We start from the raw sequence: 21,989 nt of genomic DNA, 5'->3' as shown, positions 1-21,989 counted from the left end.
CTGGCGGGGACCGGCTATGGCGCCGGGCGGTACCGGGGGCGGCACCGGGGGCGGGCCCGCAGCGCTGTGGGCGGCCCGGAGCGGGGGAAACGGGCCCGTTCACGGTGTGACAGCGGCTGTGCTGGGGAGCCTGTGCGGCTCATGCCGGTCCCGGTGTGACGGGCCAGATCCCCGCGCTGCCCGGCCATCACGGGGTGTCCTGGGAGAACAGCGGGACAACACCGCAGTCCCGCCGCTGCCGTGGCGCTCTGGTTGGGATCTTGAGGGCAAACCCTCCCGGAAAGGTTGTGCTGCCCGGGAGTTCCCGGTGCCGCTGGATGTCACCCCCGGGGACACGGCCCGGGGCAGCGCTGGCAGCGCCCGGGCTCGGGGCTTTACCCGGTCCAGCCCCGCTGGGGCCATGGGGGAACCGCGGCTGAGCCGAGCTGAGCCAAACCGAGCTCAGGCAAACGCTGCGGGCCGAGCCGAGCTGTGCTGAGCTGAGCTGAGCCAAACCCCGCTGAGCTGAGCTGAGCTGAGCCAGGCCCAGCCATGGCCAGGGCGGGAACCGAGCCCAGCTGAGCTGAACCGATCCACGCTGAGCTAAACCGAGCCCAGCTGAGCTGAACCGATCCACGCTGAGCTAAACCGAGCCAAACTGAGCTGAGCTAAACCGAGCCACGCTGAGCCGAGTTAAACCGAGCTGAGCCACGCCGAGCCGAGCCAAACCATGCCGAGCTGAGCTGAGCCGTGCCAAACCGAGCCGTGCCGAGCCAGGCTGAGCCCGGCTAAGCCGAGCCAGGCGCGGCGGTTCCTGCGGAGCTGTCCAGCCCTTCCCGGCGCTCCATCCCGCAGCCCGAGCCCGCCATGCGGGAGCGATGAGCGCAGCCGCCGCCCGGCCATGGAGGAGGATTTGTTCCAGCTGAAGCAGCTGCCGTGAGTAGCTCCGGTACCGTGAGTAGCTCCGGCCCCTCCGGCCGCGGGGATCCCGCCGGTGCCACCGGGGAGCCGCTCACAGCGCGGCGGGCAAGGCCATTTTCCCGCCGGGTGGAGCATCCCGAGGGATGCAGGAGCTGTTTGTTACATAAATTCACTCGTCTCGCTTGATTTTCTCTTTTTTTTTTGTTTGTTTGTTTGTTTATTTTTTCGGGGTTTTTTTCTCGGCGTGGTTTTTACCACCATCAAAAAAAAAAAATTGGCTTGGGTTAAAATCGTGGGGATTTTGCATCACCAAGGGTTGCGATAAAATCGTGAGGATTTTAGGAGAGGAAACGTCGGGATCGCCTTTGCAGCGGGGTTTGGCTGTAAATAACGTTGTGCTTCCTCGCCATCCTCCTCCTCCTCACCAGGGAGGAATTGCAGAGCAGAACCTGCTCTGTCAAGGTGGGGTGGGGGGGACCCCAAAATCTCCCTTGGGATTGGGATTTCTGGAAAGCTGCACGAGGAAAATGCTGATTTTTGGGATTTGTGGTTGCTGGATCTGTGCAAAAAAAAAAAAAATAAAAAAAAAAGGCAAAAACCCAATCCCAAACCTGATAAAATCTTTGGTGCCTTTAACCCCAGGAATTCCTTCCTTCCCCCTCAATTCCTTCCTTTCAAACCAACCTGCTTTTTCCAACTGCTCCATTCTCAGGTGTTTTGCAACATATTTCCTATTTATAAATCATGGGCTCCGCCAGGCAGGGAAGGAACGTTTCAAGTTGCTGTTAAATATTCATGAGCTCGTGTCAATGACAGAGCACCCTGTCCCAAAACATTCCTGCTAACTTGGACGGGAGCTCCAGCTCTTTTCCAGCAATTGCTTAGGATTCAGCTTGTCGGGGAAAAGAATCTGAGGTTATTTTATCAGAGGTTATTATTTTATCAAGCTTTTTTTTCCCATTTTTAAGCCCAAAACCTGGGAATACATCCCAAAGTACCTTCCAGTGCAGCTGTTTTGGTGCTGTGAGATTTTGCAAATAAATGCAGCAGCTCCCTGAGATGTCCCAGATGTGAAAAATCTGGCAAATATGGAACAGAAATGATCCCTGTGGAGTTTTTTTCCTTTGTTTGTATCAGTTTTTTTTAATCTATCCCTAAATTATGCACCTATATTTTTTATTTTCTGTGCTGAGGAATGTGGAAATCTGGATTTGTGATTTCAGATTTTGTAGGATCCAAAGCTGGAATGATCTTTAAGGTCCCTCCCTGTGATTCTGGGATAATTTAATTTATTTCCAAAACTATTTCACTTTAATCCAAGGAATTTTCACTTTCCAAAGGGAGAAAGTTCTGCTGTGTTGGATAAAGTGAAGGAACTTTGAGGATCTGTTCCCAAATCTTTGGCCACAGAAAACTTCATAAATGGGAAAAGAACCTTCTCTGTGGGAAGGGAGCAAATCCCTCTGACCAAAACATCAAAGCTGTGTCAATTTAGCAAATTCTGGTCTTAAAATACAGATATTTCATTAAAGACATGATATTAAATTATTCTGTTTAAGATGCAAGCAGAGTCACAGAATCATCATCCTGCTGGGAAAAAAAATCCATCCATTCAGCTCAATTGTATTTCACTGAATAATATTTCAAATTCTGGTGCATTTCTGGAGTTTTTAATCACAAAAACAACTCAGGAAATGGAATTTGGGCTCTTCCTGCCTGAAAACCCCTGAAATTCAATGACACAGCAATGCTTAATTCCAATTAAATCCAGTTCAATGACACAGCAATGCTTAATTCCAATTAAACCCAGGCCCACCGAACATGGATCTCATTAAATATGCATCAATCCATCATATTTTTATGACCTCTGTGGTTTTATAACTTTGTGGATAGCACAGTAACAACCTCTGTAGCCATGCCAGGGTAGGACACCTCAAACCCAAATCCCAGTGGAGAGTGGAGACAGGGAATGAGGAGAAACCTTGATGGGAAAAGGGTTTCGATCCTCCTGGGAGGATCCATCCCGCTGTTTTTGTGCTTCCAGGGTGGTGAAGTTCCGCCGCACGGGGGAGAGCTCGAGGTCGGAGGAGGATGGAATTTCGGGAGAGCACGAGGTGCAGATCGAGGGGGTGAGGACGGAGCTGGAGCCCGTGGAGCTGGAGGATGGAGCTGCGGTGCCCAAGGAATTCGCCAACCCCACGGATGGTGAGCAGGGCTCGTTTTCCTGCAGGAAAAACCTTGTGGAGCCTCTTCATCCCAGTCAAATTGGGTGCAAAGGGTTTGGAATTTGCCAACCCCACCCATGGTGAGCAGGGCTCATTTTCCTGCTGGGAGAGCCTTGTGGGATCTCTTTATTTCAATCAGGCTGGGTACAGGAGGTTTGGAATTTTCCAACCCCATCCATGGTGAGCAGGGCTCGTTTTCCTGCAGGAAAAACCTTGTGGGGTCTCTTCATCCCAGTCAGGCTGGGTACAGAAGGTTTGGAATTTTCCAACCCCATCGATGGTGGGCAGGGCTCATTTTCCTGCAGGAAAAACCTTGTGGAGTCTCTTCATCCCAGTCAAATTGGGTGCAAAGGGTTTGAAATTTGCCAACCCCACCCATTGTGAGCAGGGCTCGTTTTCCTGCAGGAAAAACCTTGTGGGGTCTCTTTATCCCAATCAGGCTGGGTACAGGAGATTTGGAATTTTCCAACCCCATCCATGGTGAGCAGGGCTCATTTTCCTGCTGGGAGAGCCTTGTGGGATCTGTTCATCCCAATCAGGTTGGGTACAGGAGGTTTGGAATTTTCCAACCCCATGGATGGTGAGCAGGGCTCGTTTTCCTGCTGGGAGAGCCTTGAGGGATCTGTTCATTCCAATCAGGCTGGGTGCAGGAGGTTTGGAATTTTCCAACCCCACCCATGGTGAGCAGGGCTCATTTCCTGCTGGGAAAAACCTTATGGGGTCTCTTTATCCCAATCACGTTGTGTACAGGAGATTTGGAATTTGCCAACCCCACCCATGGTGAGCAGGGCTCATTTTCCTGCTGGGAGAGCCTTGTGGGATCTCTTTATTTCAGTCAGGCTGGGTACAGAAGGTTTGGAATTTTCCAACCCCCTAGATGATGAGCAGAGCTCGTTTTGTTGCTGGGAGAACTTTGTGGGATCTGTTCATCCCAGTCAAGCTGGGTGCAGGACATTTGGAATTTTCCAACCCCATCCATGGTGAGCAGGGCTCATTTTCCTGCTGGGAAAAACCTTGGGGAGTCTCTTCGTCCCAGTCAAATTGGGTGCAAAGGGTTTGGAATTTTCCAACCCCATGGATGATGAGCAGGGCTCATTTTCCTGCAAGGAGAACCTTGTGGGATCTGTTCATCCCAGTCAGGTTGGGTACAGGAGGTTTGGAATTTGCCAACCCCATCCATGGTGAGCAGGGCTCGTTTTCCTGCAGGAAAAACCTTGTGGGATCTGTTCATCCCAGTCAAATTGGGTGCAAAGGGTTTGGAATTTGCCAACCCCAACCAAGGTGAGCAGGGCTCATTTTCCTGCTGGGAAAGCCCTGTGGGATCTGTTCATCCCAATCAGCCTGGGTACATGGGATTTGGAATTTTCCAACCCCATGGATGGTGAGCAGGGCTCGTTTTCCTGCAAGGAGAACTTTGTGGGATCTGTTCATCCCAATCCGCCTCGGTACAGAAGGTTTGGAATTTTCCAGCTCCATCCATGGTGAGCAGGGCTCATTTTCCTGCAGGAAAAACCTTGAGGGATCTGTTCATCTCAGTCAGTGGGTACAGGAGGTTTGGAATTTGCCAACCCCATCCATGGTGAGCAGGGCTCGTTTTCCTGCAGGAAAAACCTTGTGGGATCTGTTCATCCCAGTCAGGCTGGGTGCAGGAGGTTTGGAGAAGTTAAGGATGCTCAGATATAAATAATAACTCAAGGAAATTGTGTTAGAGCTGAAAAAGGTGGTTTGATCAGCCCATTCCCTGTGGGGAGCTCTCTGTGCTCCTTTTTGTGTCCCCAGTGCTGGATGCTCCTGTCAGGAGTTGTGGATGCAGCTGCCACACTGGAATTGGAATCCTGAGCTCCCTCAGGAGCTGCTCACACCTGGCTCTCCTTCAAGGCTGAGATGAATCTGCAGAGTTCCTGGCTCCTCTTTTCCTGGAGGACATCAGGAATCTCCATCTCAGCCTCTCTCTCTGCCTGGAAGGAGAGAAGAGAAATTTCTCCTCTCTCACTGCTTTAGGAGAGAGGAGAAAATTTGGGTTTGTCTTAACACAGTGTGAAAATTTGGTGTTATTCTTTTTTGTGCTTTATCCCTTAGATTTTGTTTAATTTCCTCCTGGTTTGTGTTGCTGTGGGGATCTCACAGCCAAAGCTTTTCCTGAGCAATGTCCTTTCCAAGCTGATGGAAATGTGAGAACTGTGAGGCTTCAATTGATTGAAACAACTCAAATATCAAAATGTGCTTTTCTTGGTCATTTCATTTTGCATTTGAGCAAAGGAATTTGAGACATCTCAAATTTGAGACATCTTTGAACACCTCCAGCTGGAACAAACTAAAGATGTCATGGGAAACAACCAGCAGCATTTTGAACAGAAGCTGGGTTTAAGATTTGTGTGTTTTGGAGAAATTCTTGATTTGAATAATGAGAAGTTGCACTGAAATATTCCCTGCAGCTCCCAGCAGTGCTGTGGAATGGGACAGAGCTGTTTCTCCCCACAGAAAATTGCATTTCAGTGGCTGCAGGAGGAAGAGGCTGAACATGGGCTGGATTTGTGGGTGCCACACTGATTTACCTCCATGTGGTTAAAATATTCTAGGAATAATTCCAATTATTTTGGCCACAGAGGTTTTCCTGAGTAGGAATTGTATAATTACACCTAAGTAGCTCTGGTATAGATTTGAGATCTCAGCAGATTAGCCCAATTAATTAGTAATTAAACCAGAAAATTCTCTCTCAAGGGCTGTTTTTTTCTCAGGAAGTAATCCACTGGAATTGTTTTCTTTGCAGATACTTTCATGGTGGAGGATGCAGTGGAAGCCATTGGATTTGGGAAGTTCCAGTGGAAGCTCTCTGTCATTACTGGATTGGCATGGGCAAGTAATTGGGATCAGGATCAATTCATGATCAACACTTAGGAAACCTCAGGGATTTCAAATAATTTTCAAATAAATTTACAATAAAGCAAGAATTTCACTGGGAATTCTAAACCAACAGCAGCACTCAGCCTTGTTGTGAGGGGTAATGATGGATTTGTCTCTGAAGTTCTTAGAAATCAGGGTTTGGAAAATTATTTAAATTCTTCAGGTTGGTTTCAAATGAAAGAGGTTCCAGGCTGCTCCTGCAGTGATTTTGGCACATTGCTCCCATCAGCTGCCACTCAGTTGTCTGTATCAGTCAGGATTGCTGAAATCTCAGGTTCAGAGGAGCAGCAACCCAGCACTTCCACTTTTAACGTTGATATCAACAATAAAAAAATCTTGGTTTGCATTTTTCTGCTCTCTCTGAAGCTCTGTTCCACCTCCTGTGGTGCATTTCAGGATCCTGATGCCTGGAGCTGTATTTACTGGCTTTTATCCATGTGAAAAGCTGGAATGTGCCATGGTTAGATCCTAAATCACCTGTGGAATTTGGTTTCAGGGTGATCAATGCAAATCCAGGAGTGTTTAAGGGAATAATCACAAGATATTCAACACTCCTGACTGAATCCATGTGGGAAGAAGCTGAAATCTGGAATTTGCACTATGGAAGTGACTGAACTGTGTCACTGACCAGCCAAACCTTTGCATTCACCTCTTTAAATCCTCTCTGCCAGAGTTACTAAAAGTGCTGACAATCAGAAATGACTTTAAATATTAAATATTCAACATTTTCTTCAACCGCAAGGTGGGAACATCACGGAAATGTCACCAAGGCCTAATATTGACTCCTAAATCCACCTGACTTGCAGGAAATTGTTGATTTTTGCTTTCTTTTCCCCCTGCAGATGGCAGATGCCATGGAAATGATGATTTTAAGTATCCTTGCTCCTCAGCTGCACTGTGAGTGGCGCTTACCCAGCTGGCAGGTTGCATTGCTCACCTCGGTAGGAAAAATAAATACCTGACAGCTCCTGTCTTCCCTGAGCTTTTGCCATCATTGTTATCCAGACATTTTTGCTTTGTTATCCCCCAAAATTAAATCTCCTCGTGGCCTTTGCTTGGAAGTTTATAGGAGGTTTTTAAAAAAAGATTTGTAGAAGTTTTTTTTAAAGATTGATGTAATGAATTTCAGTGAGAACTGAGGGCAGTTTTCAGGTTTCAGGCTCAAAGTTTTGTGTAATTTCTAGGAAAACCTATGAATTCACTCAGATTTATCCTAAAATTCAAACAATTTGATTAATTTTTTAAAAATTGGTAAATTTTTATTCTCTTGCTTGCAAATTATTCTCTCTCCTCACATTTAGGCTTTCTGACATGCTGAGAGCCCTGAGAGAGAATAAAAAGTTGATTTTTGAGGTTGGATTCAATGATATCAGAAATCTTTTCCAGCCTAAATAATTCTGGCATTATCCAGTGATCTTTGGAAGCAGAGATCTTACAACACCACCTCCAAGGAATGTGCTGTGATGTTGGAATCCTGCAGTGCCTTTAGGGATAAGAAAACAAATTTGGAAACCCTTCTCCACTGTTAAATGCAGGGACTTTTCCCCCTGAATTTCTCTTTCCTTTAGTTTTTAATGCCCTTTGTTTGTGTAAAATCCTTCAAATGCTCAGCAGATTGGTGTCCTTGAATCCCATGAATGTCCCATCCCTGGGTGCGAGTGGCACCTCTGGGTATTTTCTTTCACACTTCAGACTTTTGTAAACTTTGAAGTTGTAATTTTATCTCCATTCAAACCTGGGAGCTGCTGAGGATGGTGGTAGGAGGCTGGAGGAGAGAATCCTCAATGAGATCCTGCAGATCTCAACCAACAGCTCCAGAGCTTTTATTCAGGATTATTTTCCCTGGAGCTGGAGATCTCTGTGTCTTCCAGGGCTGGACTCACAATGTGACAATACCAGTGTTCCCAGTCCGGGCCAAACTGGGATTGTCTGGGTTGTCACTGATGGATTTTTTAATGCAAAGCTGACTTGAGGAGGGACCTTGTTGCTTCCCTGCTCCAGCCCAGAGAGAACTGGATGATCTTTAAGGTCCTTTCCCTCCCAACCCATTCTCTGACCTCCTGCACATCTCACTCTGTTTTGGGCTGAAATGTTCTGTTTTCCTTGGAAATTTGTGTTCTGTGTTTGTCACACTGGAATTTTCACTTGTTAAGGGAAAGATTTTTTTTTCCCTGTTGTTCCACAGGTGGTGTTTGTGGGAATGATGTCCAGCTCCACCCTCTGGGGAAACATTTCAGACCAGTATGGGAGGAAAACAGTAAGTCTGCAGCTCCTGCTGGGATCTATCCCAATATTTCTGCATAGATATTTCAGTGCAGCTGGCCCAGAGAAGCTGTGGCTGCCTGGAAGTGTTTGAGGCCAGGTTGGAGCACCCTGGGATAATGGAAGGTGTTCCTACACCTGGAATGGGATGAGCTTTAAGGCCCCTTCCAATCCCAAATCATTCCAGGATTCCACAATCCCAAATGTCCATGTACACCAAGCAGCACTAAGCACATCCAGAGCTGAGCTCCTGTTGAAGTCGGAGGGAGAGATCCACCTTGCATTGATCAGCATCACTCCCATTTATTAATCAATCAGACACTTTTTATAACAGTGTTAATCAAGCTCATGCATATTGCAAAATCTGAGCTCACAATAGGTCAGAGATAACATACCAACCCCTCCTTATGTTTCCAATACCAAGATTTGGGTTCTCAAAATTATTCTTGCTTTCCCAAAACAGCCAAAGATAGAACATCCACTTGTTATGAGAAAGCTGCCTGAGAACCCTGGTATGCCAGGTTCTCAAGGCCTTCCTGTTTGTCACTTTTACTTGTAATTAAAAATAACCTGAGAACCTCTGCTGTTCACAGAAGCAGGCTGTGAGAACCTGCTCCTCACAGCTGCCTTCTGAGCCATCCCTGAAAAAATCTCCAACAAGCTCCTGTGAAACAGAAGGCATCTGAAGCTCTGTTTTAACACTTTAATTTGTGTTTTACACTTTAATTTGTGATTTTTAACTCTTGCTGAACACAGGGCCTGAAGATCAGCGTGCTGTGGACTCTCTACTATGGGATCCTCAGTGGATTTGCTCCCATTTACAGCTGGATCCTGGTGCTGAGGGGCCTGGTGGGCTTTGGCATTGGAGGAGTGCCTCAGTCGTAAGTAAATACTCACAACTCAAAAATCCCTCATTTCTCTTTCCTTCTCATGAGATTCTCCTGTAGGACTGAAGTTTTGTTTCTGTTCTGCCACCCCAAACCTTGGTCTTGTTGCAGGGCAGGTCATGCCTTGAACAAAGCAGGATTTGGAGGCAGAGCTGAGCCCTGAGTCTGACTGTAAAACCCCAGATTATTGCTCAGTCAGAGCCTGAATTCCCCATCTCACCCTGAGCTGGAATTTCAAACCCACACAGCCCAGACCTGAGCACTGGAGATGGCTCAGAAGGAAAAGGAAGTGCCAGGATCCAGGAATTTATGGATTCCTGAAGAGAGGAATCCATAAATTTTCCACCTGCAATAAATAACCCTGCTCAAGGCTTTTAATTATAAATGTAAAGAGAAGGGTGCAGCCATTCTCTCTTCTCTCTCTGTAGCCTTTTATCCTTACCAAGAATTGATTTTTTTGCCTTCTGGAGGTGCTGTTTTGGAGCAGGAGAGCCTGGCTTGCATTGATGGCTCATGATTCCTTTCCAGTGGCTTTTCCATGGCCAATCCCAGATAAAAACCCAGAGCTGCAGGTGCAGCCCAGCCAGGGCCACTGTTCTGGGCCCACTGAGGTTCTGTGGCTTCATGAGAGAAAATCCAGAGGCAGTTGCAGCTCTCCAGGTGGATCCCATCCTCCCTGAGTCTGTTTCCTGTTCTGGCTATAAAAGGGTTTATTTGACAGAGGGATAGACAAGGATGAAGCAGGAAATGTAGCTCCTTTCTAATTCCTTAAGCTGTGGGATTTTGGAGTGATTTTGGTGTGATTTTTGCCTGGATCTCCATGGAGTGAGAGTCATTTCCTCCTCTGGATTGGCTCCAACAATTCCATGTCCTCCTTTTGCTGGGGTCATTCACCAGCTCCTGTTTTCTCTGCACTGCAGAGAGACCTGAGCTGCACTTTAAGATGTGATTTGAGTTCTGTGAATCTCTGCTTGAATGAAATATTGTGTGAAACTTCTGCTTTCCACAAACTGGGCAGCTCCTCAGAGATCAATCCACTCTTGAAGTTTGTAGGAATTTTGTCCCAAACCTCAAAGGAAGCAGGAACAGACTGAGTCAATGGAATGCAAACAGAGCAAAGCCAAACCTTCCCAGTTTGAAAGAGATGACAGAGCCTGGACTGGAATTCCTGCTCAGGAATTCCTCCTGGAGAAGCTTTGCCATCACTCCTTGGCACAGGCATGAAACAAAGCCTCAGTGGTTGCTCTTTGAATCCCACAATAAAAGAATGCAAATTATTTTCTATCAGCGACATGAAATAATTCCCCTTTTGGAGAATTGAACCCTGGCACAGGAGATGGGTGGGAATTCTCTGAGCCAGTTGTAAAGCCCTGAAGAAATTCTTTATCCAGCAAGAGTTCGTGTTGAATTCTGATGGACCACACTGAAAATACCCAATAAAATTGTATTTCCAATGGACTTTGCAAATATGAGCATCAAGATCTGCATTTAACTGACCATGGGGCCACAAAACCACACAAAAAGAGCAAACTGTGTCCTCTGTTGCAGTGTTGAAAGGTTTATTCTGGGGTGGAAGGGGGGTGTGACCCAGTGTCACAGCCTGGCTGGCTCTGGGGACAGGGAGAGCTTTGAGTTGCTGCTCTGAGTCTGGCACCTTTATAAAAGGCAAAAGGAATGTTTGAACCTGTGGCATTTCCCTCTCTGTGCTGACATTTTCCTCTCTGTTCCCTCTTTTAGGGTAACTTTATATGCTGAGTTCCTGCCAATGAAAGCCAGAGCAAAATGCATTTTATTAATAGAGGTGAGTGGGTGCATTCTGGTCCTCAGGGGACAAATCCTCTGGTGGTCACATCCCTTCCATCCTCCTGCCTGGAAATGCCCTCAGAGCTGCAGCCAGGCCTGGCCTGTCCATCTTGGTGGAGCTCCTGAGCTCTGGAACCAGCCCAGCTCCAAAAGCAGCAGAAAATTTTCCTGTCACACTCCACTCTTGCTGTTGAATTTTCCTTTTTCCAAATTATTTTGCACCCAGGGCTGCAGAGCGAGCACAAGAGGAGCATTGGGTGTCCATGATTTTGTAGTAAAATCCATCTCAGTGATGGATTTGGAGAGCTGACAGCTCCACAAATTCAGTGCTAAATTCACCTCCACATTTTCATCCAAACCTATCAAAATCACTCAGGGCAGAATTTTGCCCTTGGAATATTTTAAGGCAGAATTTTCACCCCTGGAATTTCTCTCTCCAGCCCTCCCTGGTGAGCACAGCCTGGAATGTTCCAGAGGTTTTGGGGACATCCCATTCCTCATTTTTTCTGTTGTTTTTCCCTCTTGCAGGTGTTCTGGGCCCTTGGGACAGTGTTTGAGGTGCTCCTGGCAGTGGTGGTGATGCCCACGCTCGGCTGGCGCTGGCTCCTCATCCTCTCTGCCCTCCCACTCCTGCTCTTTGCTGGCCTGTGTTTTGTAGGTATTTCCTCATGGATTCATGGAATTCCTGCAATTCCCATCCCTCCACCCCATTCTGTGACCCAGCTGAGGGGAATCAGGGCAGTTTTTGAGCTCTCTGGTGGTGTATTCTGTGAAATAACTGAAATAATGATCAAAAAATGCAGTTTCAACAGGGTGCTGGGAAAAACATTCCAGGGGGAGTTGTGTTGATGTGACTGTAATTTCTGCAGGGCTGGAATTTGGTGAAATCAGACCTGGAACCCTCTCCAATCTAATTATTTTATTTCAACTAAGCTCAGTGGAATTAACAGCTTTTCTATCAAAAGCTGTTGCTATTTCCCTAAACCCTCTTTAGATTTTGTCACTTCTAGAATCAATTTCCACTTAAGAATCCTCCCAAATCAGGGATAGAATCTGCAGAGTGCAGGCCAGATTCTAAAATATCTGATATATTTTATAATTTATTAGGTGATATCTTTGCCAATCACTCAGTCTCCTCATAGATAAATGTCCTTGTCTGGTGGTTTAGCAGCCTTTTTTATTCCTTAGTTTTTCAGGAATATCTCCAGTTTTCCAGGTGATCACAAGGTTGTTCTAAATTAAAAAGAGCCTAAACCCATAAATTTTATTCCCAAAATTCCATAAATTTTGGAATGCCAGGAGCATCTTGTTATCTGCTCTGGATGCTTTGCCATTCCTGCACAGAAGGGATAATGTGAAAAACCTGCAAAAATTCCCAAAAGCTCTCAGGGATAAACCCAAAGGAATGGAAGGGAAGGGGTTCTGAGTGATGGGAAAAGTGGGAATTGCAGTTTTTAAAGCTGATGAGAGAATTCTTCCTTGGAATTCTTCCAGCTTAGCTCTGTAACCCTTTGTTATGTGAGAATCTGCTGGAGTCACTGAGATTCCCCCAAGGAAAATCCCAGATTTATTTATTGCTGCTTGTGACTCCCTCCTGTGTGTGTGTGCCCTGCTCTGCTCCCTCAGTGGCTGCCAGAAAGTGCCAGGTATGATGTTTTATCTGGGAACCAGGAGAAGGCTCTGGCCACCTTGAAGAGGATTGCCACAGAAAATGGAGCTCCAATGCCCCTGGGAAAACTGGTGGTGTCCAGGCAGGTATGTACACAACAGTGAAACCAAGGGGGTTTGTGAGCAAATCATCAATGTGTTGTCAATTTTAATGTCTCAAATAGGCAAAAAAAAAATAAGAGGTTTGATCATTTAGGCTTCTTTTTTACTGAGGAGGAGTTAATTTCTCATTTGGAAGTGAAAAGCAGCTTTAAAATGGGCATTTTAATGCTAAAGGGGCATTTAATGTTCTTTAACCTCACTGTCATTAAAGAAAACCAAACCTTGAGGTTGTTGAAGAGCTCAGGTCAGAATTCCTGGATCTGAATGCATGAAACAAGATGAAATTTGGCACTTTAGCTGTCCCTCATCACCCAACTTCTGCTTGTTCCCAACAGGAGGACAGAGGCAAAATGAGGGATCTTTTCACCCCCCATTTCCGCTGGACCACGTTGTTGCTCTGGTTTATTTGGTAAGAAAAAACCTGAAGTTTCAGCTCTAAATGGGTTTTACTGAAGGGATTTTACACAAATACAGCAACTTCCTCCTCAGAAAAACACCAACCAAACAAAAAAAAACCCAACCTGTGTTGATTTGTAATTTATTCAACCATCCAAGCATTCCAAATCAAATTGCCCATTAATTTTCTGAATGCTGAAATAGCTTTGAGGTAGAACTTTTGATTGGTGGTGTTTCCTTTAAATTGGACCAGCTGAAACTTCCTCTCTCATTTGCTTCCTTGCAGGTTTTCCAATGCATTTTCATATTATGGGTTAGTTTTATTAACTACAGAGCTCTTCCAAGCAGGAGATGTTTGCAGCAGTGAGTATTGCTCCATCTGTTCTTTTTAAATTTGTCCTATTAAAACTGCTGGAATATCTTTGATTAGATCACCTTCTGCTGGTGGTTTGAAAAAGGAACATGGCTGAGTTTAAGTTTATTTTAAATATTTCCTCATTTCTGCCCAGTGCAGAGAGATCCTGAAGTTGTTTTGATCCCAAAATGTTAAACAGCAAGACAACCTTCAAGGCAGACCTGTTATCTGATCCTCTTGATTTTAAAAAAGTGATTAAATAAATAGAAGTTTGCAGATTTGACAGGTTTAATTAGTTCTGAGAGAAATAAACTGCTGCTGTGGAGCTCCTGGCTTCTCAAGATGGGAAAACCTGCTGAGAAAAAAAGATAATGGTGGGAAATCAGCATCCTTTGTGTTGCAGAATTTTTTTGGGGGAAAAAGAAGGTGCTTTGACTGAGTTAAGAAGAGGCTTGAACAGTTTGATTTCCCCAGGGGAGGAATGATTGCATTCAGAACATTTGTAATTAGGGAAAACTGCCTGGAAGTTGGGAAATGACAAAAGGTGGCTGAGGAGAGTTGGAGCAGCCCCAGATTCCAGGGCTGAGCAGCAATGATGAGCTCTGAGAGCTCTGACTCAGGTTTGCCTCCCCAGAGGAGGATGTGGCCCTTAAAAACCCTTGTTTTTATAAGGACATGGGGTTTTTCAGTATTCTCAGAGTGTAGGAAGTGTTGGGATCCCAATTTGTGGTGGCAGAAACTGAATTATTGGAGTTAATTCTGTCCTGAGCCCTGGGCTGGAAAATAATTCTGGCTGTACAGCTGATAAGGAGGTGGAATTTTCACCTGTCACAGAAAATGTTATAAATGTTCAGTGTTTTCAGGCAAAATCACCCAGCATTGCTCTTCAATGCCCCTCTGACTCTGAATTCCATCTCAGGCATTCAGAAGAGGAATAACAATTAAATCAAAGGGGGAGAATCACTTGAATTTCTATCCCTGAACAACTTCCCAGGAGTATTTTAAAGGATGCTGGGTGCAGTGAATCCATCCCAGTCCTTCCAGCCCATCCCTTCCTAAATTTCAGCAGTAAAAAAGAGAGACCCAGCAGGAAGGGTAAACAGGGAAGAGTTTGCTTAAAATATATTGAATATTTGTCCTTTTCTCTCCCTGCAGTATCCAGCAGAAGGCAGGAAGTGAAAGCCAAGTGCAGCCTGACCTGTGAGTACCTGACAGAGGAAGATTACACTGACCTGCTCTGGACAACCCTGTCAGAATTCCCTGGTAAGGACAATGGGAAGCTCCAGTTTTTCCTGGGAATGGTTTAGGGTGTGGAAATGAGCTCTGGACTGGGATTTCTGGCCTGATGCTTCCCACAGCACTCAGAGCTCCTTGCTGTAGCTGTGGATTCTCCCTGCCCTGGGATCACTCCAGAAAAATTCAGTCCTTGCTCTGGAATGGCCCCTCTGTGTGTTCCAACCCAGCAACACCTCAGGAGGAGCAAAACCTCAATCCAAGGGGCAGAAACACTGGAATTTCTATCCATAAATTACTTTCCAGAAGTACTTTCAAAGGATGATGGGTAGAGTGAATCCATGGAGAGCTTGCTCCTTAAATCCCTGCATCCAGCCTCAGTCCTGATCCTGGGAATTTCAGGCAATTCCAGCAAATTTCAATGCACAGTCTGGCACAGGATAAGCAAAATAGTGTGGAACAGCCATTGATCCTTCAGATGGAGGAGATCTCCCAGTGTTAATGTGATTGAAGCAGCACCAGAGACAGGGATCAGGATGTTTTCATCTGGATCCTCATTCAGGGCTAAAAGCTCAAGGAGAAGCCACTTAATGAATGATAAATTGCAAGTATGACTGAGAAATATGCACAGTCATTGCTAAGAGGAGTGTGCTGCCAAGCAGGAATTTTGGGAAGGATACCCAGGAAAAAAGAGTGGGTGCCTGGAGTGGTGCTGTGGCTGCAAGGTCTGGTTTGATCCTCACACACACTGAGGTGGGAGTGAGAAATATGGACAGGGTCCCTCTGGATGTGGCACTGATGCTGGAATAATCCCCACTCCTGCTGTGCATCAGCTTTTGAAAGGATCTGGGAAAATTGCAGTACAGGGAAGATCTAATAGTGAGATTTACTGAGCTTGATCTATTTCCTATCAAAAATCAGGGGAGAAATAATTTGGTGAAACATCTAAATGACAGAACAGAAAGAAAATACCACATTCTAAAGAGCCCTTAAATCCAGCAGGGAGCAATGGCCAGAAGTTGAGCAGAAGTTCTTTTCTTTTCTTCCAGTGAGCCATGAGCAGGTGTTTTAGGCATTCCCATCAGTAATCCCTGGATGGGAGTGGGGATTTGTGCATTTGTGGAGCAGCTGGGACACAGAATTGCTGTTTCCACATGGCACCAGCAGCAATCCATCCCACAGCCCTGCCTGGGGCCAGCAGAGGTTTGGAAAGAGAAGCCAAAATTTCCAATCTAAACCACCCAGGCTGTGTTAAATCTGCTGCAGCCCCTCTTTGCTTGATTCCCAAGGGTGTCCTGGTCTCTTCCCACAGGTGTGTTGGTGACCCTGTGGATCATCGACCGCATCGGCCGCAAGAAAACCATGGCCCTGTCCTTCCTTGTCTTCTCCTTCTGCAGCCTCCTGCTCTTTCTCTGTGTTGGAAGGTGAGTCCAGCACAGGGAACGGCTGGAGTGAAGGATTTCTCCATGTTCTCTCTTGGTTGTGGTGGGAGAGCTGGTTGGAAAAGCTGTGGGATGGTCGTGCTCAGCTGGAGGAGGATTTAAGGCTGGGGTTGGGTTTTCTCACCAGAGTTTGGGAGGGAAGGAAAAGTGAAATCCAAGTGAAACCCAAACTCTGCTCTTCTCTTTCTCCTCACAGAAATGTTCTTACTGTGCTGCTCTTCATTGCAAGAGCTTTTATTTCAGGAGGATTTCAGGCTGCCTATGTTTACACTCCTGAGGTAAGGGGGCTGTTGTGGTGATGGGAATATTCAAGGGGAGTGAGAACAGGGTGGGAAAGTCGTTTTGATGACCTGTTCCCAATGGACCTCACCCCAGACTGGAGCTGTAGATCCCATTGTCATTGTCTGACAGAATGTGCTGTGGCACCATTTATTAATTCCCATTGATTTAGGAGTGGAAGAAGGAAAACTTCCCACTGGGATTGATGAGATGAATTTTTTTCCACAGGTTTATCCCACAGCCACACGTGCTTTGGGCCTGGGAACATGCAGTGGAATGGCCAGAGTGGGAGCCCTCATAACCCCGTTCATTGCACAGGTAAATCCCTTCTCCTCTGAGACTGGACACACAGGAAGCTTGGATTGATGATCCTGGAGGTCTTTTCCAGCTTTTGCAATTCCATGATTCCATGAAGGTGATGCAGAACCTGCTTTCCTTCCACTATCCCAGGTTGCTCCAAGCTCTGTCCTTGGACATTTCCAGGGATGGAGCAGCTACAGCTTCTCTGAACAGCCTGTGCCAGGACCTCCCACCCTCACAGGGAAGAATTCCTTCCTAAAATCCAGTCTAATCCTCCCCTCTGAGAGCTTAAACCACTGTCCATTTTCCTGGCACGATCTATAAAATCTCCCTCCTTTCCAGAAACTTCAAATTAAACTTGATTCCCAATACAACGATTAAAATTCCAGTTGTTCCACCAGTGTCTTCTGTTGCTCCAGCAGTTTATTTCCATGCTGAGGTGCTGTTTTGCATTCCCTGCCTTTCTCCTGCAGGTGATGTTGGAATCTTCAGTCTATCTGACCCTGCTGGTTTACAGTGGCTGCTGCCTGCTGGCTGCCCTGGCCTCCTGCTTCCTGCCCATCGAGACCAAGGGCCGTGGCCTGCAGGAGTCCAGCCACAAGGAATGGGGCCAGGAGATGGTGGGCAGAGGATCTCATTCCCCAGGGGAATCACAGGAATGATGGGACATGGAAACCTGCTGGAAGAATGAAGGATAGGAGCAAGGTGTCTCACAAAACCTCCGAGCCTGAAGCATGGAAAGCTGACCACCATCACTGCCATCCTCACGTGTCAAACTGCAGGAGTTTGGGGTTGAACCTCAGCAAATTGTGTTTTCTGCTGCTCGTTGCTCACACTCATCAAAACTTTTTTGGATGGAGAGGCCTTTGATCCAGATATCCTTGGAAGTTTAGCAGGAAGGGTTTCTCTTCAGTCTGTCGTGCTTGCATGGTCAGCTCTTCAGCTTAAAATGTCCTGTGCCAAGCAAATGCCAAGTGACTGCAGCCCAGCATAAGCTGTCATTAAAACACTGAGCTCTTGATGCCTGAAACCAAGAGGTTCATCTTTAGGGTGGCCCTGGCCTGGCACAGGGTGGATTCCATCCCTACCACTATGGATTAAATGCCTGCCTTGCACTTTTAGCCATCAAAACCATCACCAAAATGTGATTCTGTCAAACCAACCCAAGCTTTCCAGTTGGGTTTTGTTTCTGGAGAGTTGGATTGCTTGGAAATTGATTTCTGACTGTTTCTCCCATCCCAGGTGGGTATGGAGCAGGGAGGGTGGTGTTGCTGCAGAGCTGGGACCTTGTAGCAGAAATGTAAACCACAGAATCATTGAGGCTGGAAAAGACCTCCAAGCTCATCAAGTCCAATGCATAAATCCTCGAGTTTTGGAGCAGAATTGGACTTCTCTGGTATTGCCAGGGACCTTGAGCTCTCTCTGTTGCTTGGAGTGAGGAGGTTCTCACTCCTGGGGTTCTCTGTGTGGATCCAGGTGTGTCCCTGCTCCATTTCCTGGGCACATCCTCATGGTGGGGCGGCCCCAGCTGGTGTTGGGATGGAGCCACTCCCTGGCAGCTGGGCAGGACCTTTCCTGCTGATTGTACATTGGTGACAGAGGAATGTAGCTGGAATAAATGAACAAAAGCATGGGAAGAGCCCATCTGCAGTGCCCTTGGATGAGGAGCATCCCTCCTTCAGGTGTGGCTCCTCAGGGGATGATCCTGCTCTTGTCAGGGAATGTAACAGAGCTCAGGTGAGGACAAGGTGAGGGCAGGCTCGTCTGGTTTGTCACAAACCTGTCCCTGGGCACAGCTCAGGTGGCAGAGTCTGTGGGAATGTGCAGAGATCTGAGATGTGCCTCAGTGGATGTTCAGGATTCCAGACCTTGGGACACACAGCCAAAAATGGGTGAGATGGACTTGGTGAGGCTGTGGGAGCTGTGGGGGTTTGTGGTCTGTCTGACAAGTGACTCACCTGAACACAGGTAAATGTGCAGCACATTTGTACACTTGAACATTTGAAGTATCCTGGGAAGCAGGTGCCATTCCTGGGGTCAGGAATAGGTGTCCAAGTCCATGTTTGGTGCAGTCCAAGGGAGCTCTGTGGGGCTCAGCTGTCACTGAGGGGCACAGCTCTGAGGTCACTCCGTGCTCCCCCACGTGCCAGGCTGCTTGTGTGGAGACTGAGGGGAAAACAGGAGTGGAAAAATCTTTAAAGAAAGCCAGGAAACTGATGAAAAAGGTTGAAATTGTGTGAGGGAGGGATTTCTGCTGAGAGCAGAGTTTGGTCCATCCAGTCCCACTGGAGATTGGTGACTCAGTGAAGGATTGCAGGAATGGTTGGTGGAAACAGGCAAACTTGGCTTTTCCCAGAGAGATGGAAATGAATTCAGCTCCCAAGGGATCCCTGGGCTCAGCTGTGGGTGGTGGCACAGAACCCTCTGTCCCTTCCAGCTGGGTTGGTTCCCTTTGTGTCCCTGTCCCTGTGTCCTCACGCTCCACCAAAATCAAGCTCCAGCTGATCCCAGTAAACAGCCAGGGCTCTCTTGGCACTGACACAAGCACAGCTCATCTGTTCCCCTCCCTCCTTCTGCCAGGCTGGAGCTGGATCCTTCTCCCTGTGAGCCTGGAGCAGAGCCAGAGAGATTTATTCCATGGAATACCAGAATTCCAAAGTGCTTTGGGTTGGGAGGCACCTTAAAGCTCCTTCAGGCAGGGACACTTTCCACTAGACCAGGTTGCTCCAATCCCCATCCACACCTGACCCTGAGCACTTCCAGGGATGGGGAACCTCTGCTTTCACCTGGTGGATATGGGACACAGCAGTGAGGAAGCAGATCCTGGGTGGGTTTAATCAGATATTACCCCACATGTGTGGCCAGAGAGCTGGAAAAGCTGCTGGAGCTGGGATCTGCTGGAGCTGGGATCACCCCTCAGTGACAGCTCTGACATTCCATCCTCATCCTCACCCTGCTGCTGCTGGAGGCCCTCGAGGCCATTCCAGCCCCCCCAGGTGTTTCCATGCTTCCTTCCTTGGGCTTTCCATGAGCTGTGTTTGCATCCCAAAACTCTGGAACGGAGCCTGGGTGGAGGTGACAGAGAATCCAAAGTGCAGGACAGGCCATGGCCCAGTTTGTTAATCAATGCCTTGAGTTAAAATTCTGCTTTTCTGGGGTAATGTTCACATCTCACTCCATTTTTTTTTAGGTGAATATTCAGCAGTTTTATGGAATTGCATTCAACAGCCTTTAGAGAGTTTTAGGTGAAGTTTCTCTGTTCATGCACCCCTGGATCCTACAGATAAGCCACTTCCCAGGTAAAGGTTTATAGGGAATGCAACATTTTCCATGCTGTTGAACAGATCAGTTTTAACCTGTGACATTTACAGTGTTAACCAAAAAATGGAAGGCATTTTTGCTTTTCACTTTTTATGAATTCTGCACTAAAAAAAAAAATCTATTTAAGGATAGAAATACCAATATTGTTGTTGCTGGATCTTTGATTTTGTTAAAGCTTGATCCAAAGCTCACTGAAATCTGGGAAAATCTCCTGTGGATATCCCTGGGCTTTGGATCAGCTGAATGAAAGGAGCCCCCCACAGCTGATCCCACCTGGCTGAATTCAGCAGGAGCCCATTGGGCACTGCAGAAACGGAGCTGGAATTGAGGATTTGCAGGAATTTGCATATAATTAATAAGAGAAGGCCATTTTAGCTTGTTCACTGAGAACACTGGGGTTGACACACACCAGTTGTAAACCACCACTATAGATTTTATCAGTAGGGCAGCACCATTTAGGTACAAAATATTCCAAAGAATCCTTGTCCACACTGAGTATTTCTCACTGGTAAAGGAATTACTGCTTTGTTTCAAACAGGAAAGTGAGATCCTTTGGAATTCAAACAGAATTGTGGGATTTGGTTTTGCCAAGCTGGTGTGGGAATGTAATTCCCCAGATGTGTTTGGATGGGATGATTTGTTATTCCCAAATACTTGCTGGAAAAGCAGTGAATGTTTCCATGGCTGAATGTACAGTTTCTAAGCTGGATTTACATTTTAATGTTGAAAAACTTGGTGTATCTCAAGCTTGTTGTAAAATACTCCTCTGGTTCCTGTTCCTGACATGGCATTGGAGAGTTGAAGTCCACATTAGATATTTTATGTTAAACAAATAAATAGTTTTTTCAGGAAATAAGTTTTTGGCTCTTCTGGGGGATGTTTAGGAGGAATCATAGCTTTCTTTTGTTTGGTTTGGTTTTTTTTGTCTTGGTGTTCAGAGGTTTGAGCTACAGGGCTCAGCATCTGCAGGTCTGACTCATTTTCTGTTTGTTTTGTGCATTTAGATGTAAAGAAAAGTCACAGGATTCCTGTTCCCATTGTAAATAACCTCACTACAGCAAAATATTCTGGATGCTGCATCCCTGGAAATGTTCCAGGCAAGGTTGGACAGGGCTTGGAGCAACCTGGGAGAGGGGAAATTGTCCCTGCCCATGGCAGGGGTGGGACTGGATGAGCTTCTAGATTCTTTCTCACCCAAACCATTCTGGGATTCTATATATTTTTTTAATTCTCTTAAAATCTTTAATTGATTTTCATATTTAATTCAGTTTCCCTGGGTGTGCTGGCATCAGGTGGCTCCACATGTGTCTGGACTTTGGGGCAGGGAGGGTTCCTTCTACTCATTTCCATTTCAGTACAAACCCTTCATTTCCCTATCACTTTTCTAAACCATCATTAAGTGCCCAACCCTATTTTCCTCCACCCTGTCACTGATATTCTCATTTTGATGCCCAATAATTTACAGGCAGGAGGTGGTTGAAGGATGAGTCAAAATGACTCAGGAGCTGCAAATCCTTCTCATGTTAATGCTGGGTGTTCTCATCCCAGAGTGCTTCCATCTTCCTTCATCCCAGAGTGCTTCCATCTTCCTTCATCCTAGAGCTTTCATTTTCCTTCATCCCAGAGCTCCCATCTTCCTTCATCCCAGAGTGCTTCCATCTTCCTTCATCCCAGAGCTTCCATCTTCCTCCTCCCAGCCTGGGATGCAGAGCCATCCTCCTTCCTGGGAATGGAAATAATTGGGAACTGGAAGGGTTTGTGTGGCTGAAGCAATGCTGGTGAAATATTCTCTCATCTCTGGTTACTTTTTGGCATCCTCAGGCATTTCTAAAGCTCATCCTCAGGATTGTGGAATATCCTGAGCTGGAAGGGAGCACAGGGATCATCCAGTTCAACTCCTCAACAATCCCAC

General features: G+C 46.6%; 1 protein-coding gene across 1 annotated transcript; it reads left to right on the top strand.

Moving 5' to 3' along the window:
* Positions 1-74: 74 nt before the first annotated feature.
* Positions 75-20,933, top strand: SVOP (SV2 related protein). Its single transcript, XM_064726472.1, has 16 exons — positions 75-915; positions 2,945-3,105; positions 5,896-5,981; positions 6,872-6,970; positions 8,215-8,286; positions 9,048-9,172; positions 10,916-10,979; positions 11,510-11,635; positions 12,608-12,736; positions 13,087-13,160; positions 13,434-13,510; positions 14,658-14,765; positions 16,048-16,159; positions 16,374-16,455; positions 16,685-16,774; positions 17,230-20,933. The coding sequence occupies exons 1-16, from the start codon at positions 881-883 to the stop codon at positions 17,416-17,418; spliced, it is 1,629 nt and encodes a 542-aa protein (XP_064582542.1). The 5' UTR covers positions 75-880; the 3' UTR covers positions 17,419-20,933.
* The last annotated feature ends 1,056 nt before the right edge of the window (positions 20,934-21,989 follow it).

The sequence above is a fragment of the Zonotrichia leucophrys genome, chromosome 15, assembly GCF_028769735.1.
Source record: "Zonotrichia leucophrys gambelii isolate GWCS_2022_RI chromosome 15, RI_Zleu_2.0, whole genome shotgun sequence".
Classification (NCBI taxonomy): domain Eukaryota; kingdom Metazoa; phylum Chordata; class Aves; order Passeriformes; family Passerellidae; genus Zonotrichia; species Zonotrichia leucophrys.
This window is presented reverse-complemented; position numbering and strand designations above follow the sequence as displayed.

Coding starts and splice junctions, on each gene's coding strand:
- SVOP (XM_064726472.1), top strand. CDS start 881: ATGGAGGAGGATTTGTTCCAGCTGAAGCAGCTGCC. Junction 11,636..12,607: donor TCTTTGCTGGCCTGTGTTTT/GTAGGTATTTCC, acceptor CTGCTCCCTCAG/TGGCTGCCAGAAAGTGCCAG. Junction 14,766..16,047: donor AACCCTGTCAGAATTCCCTG/GTAAGGACAATG, acceptor CTCTTCCCACAG/GTGTGTTGGTGACCCTGTGG.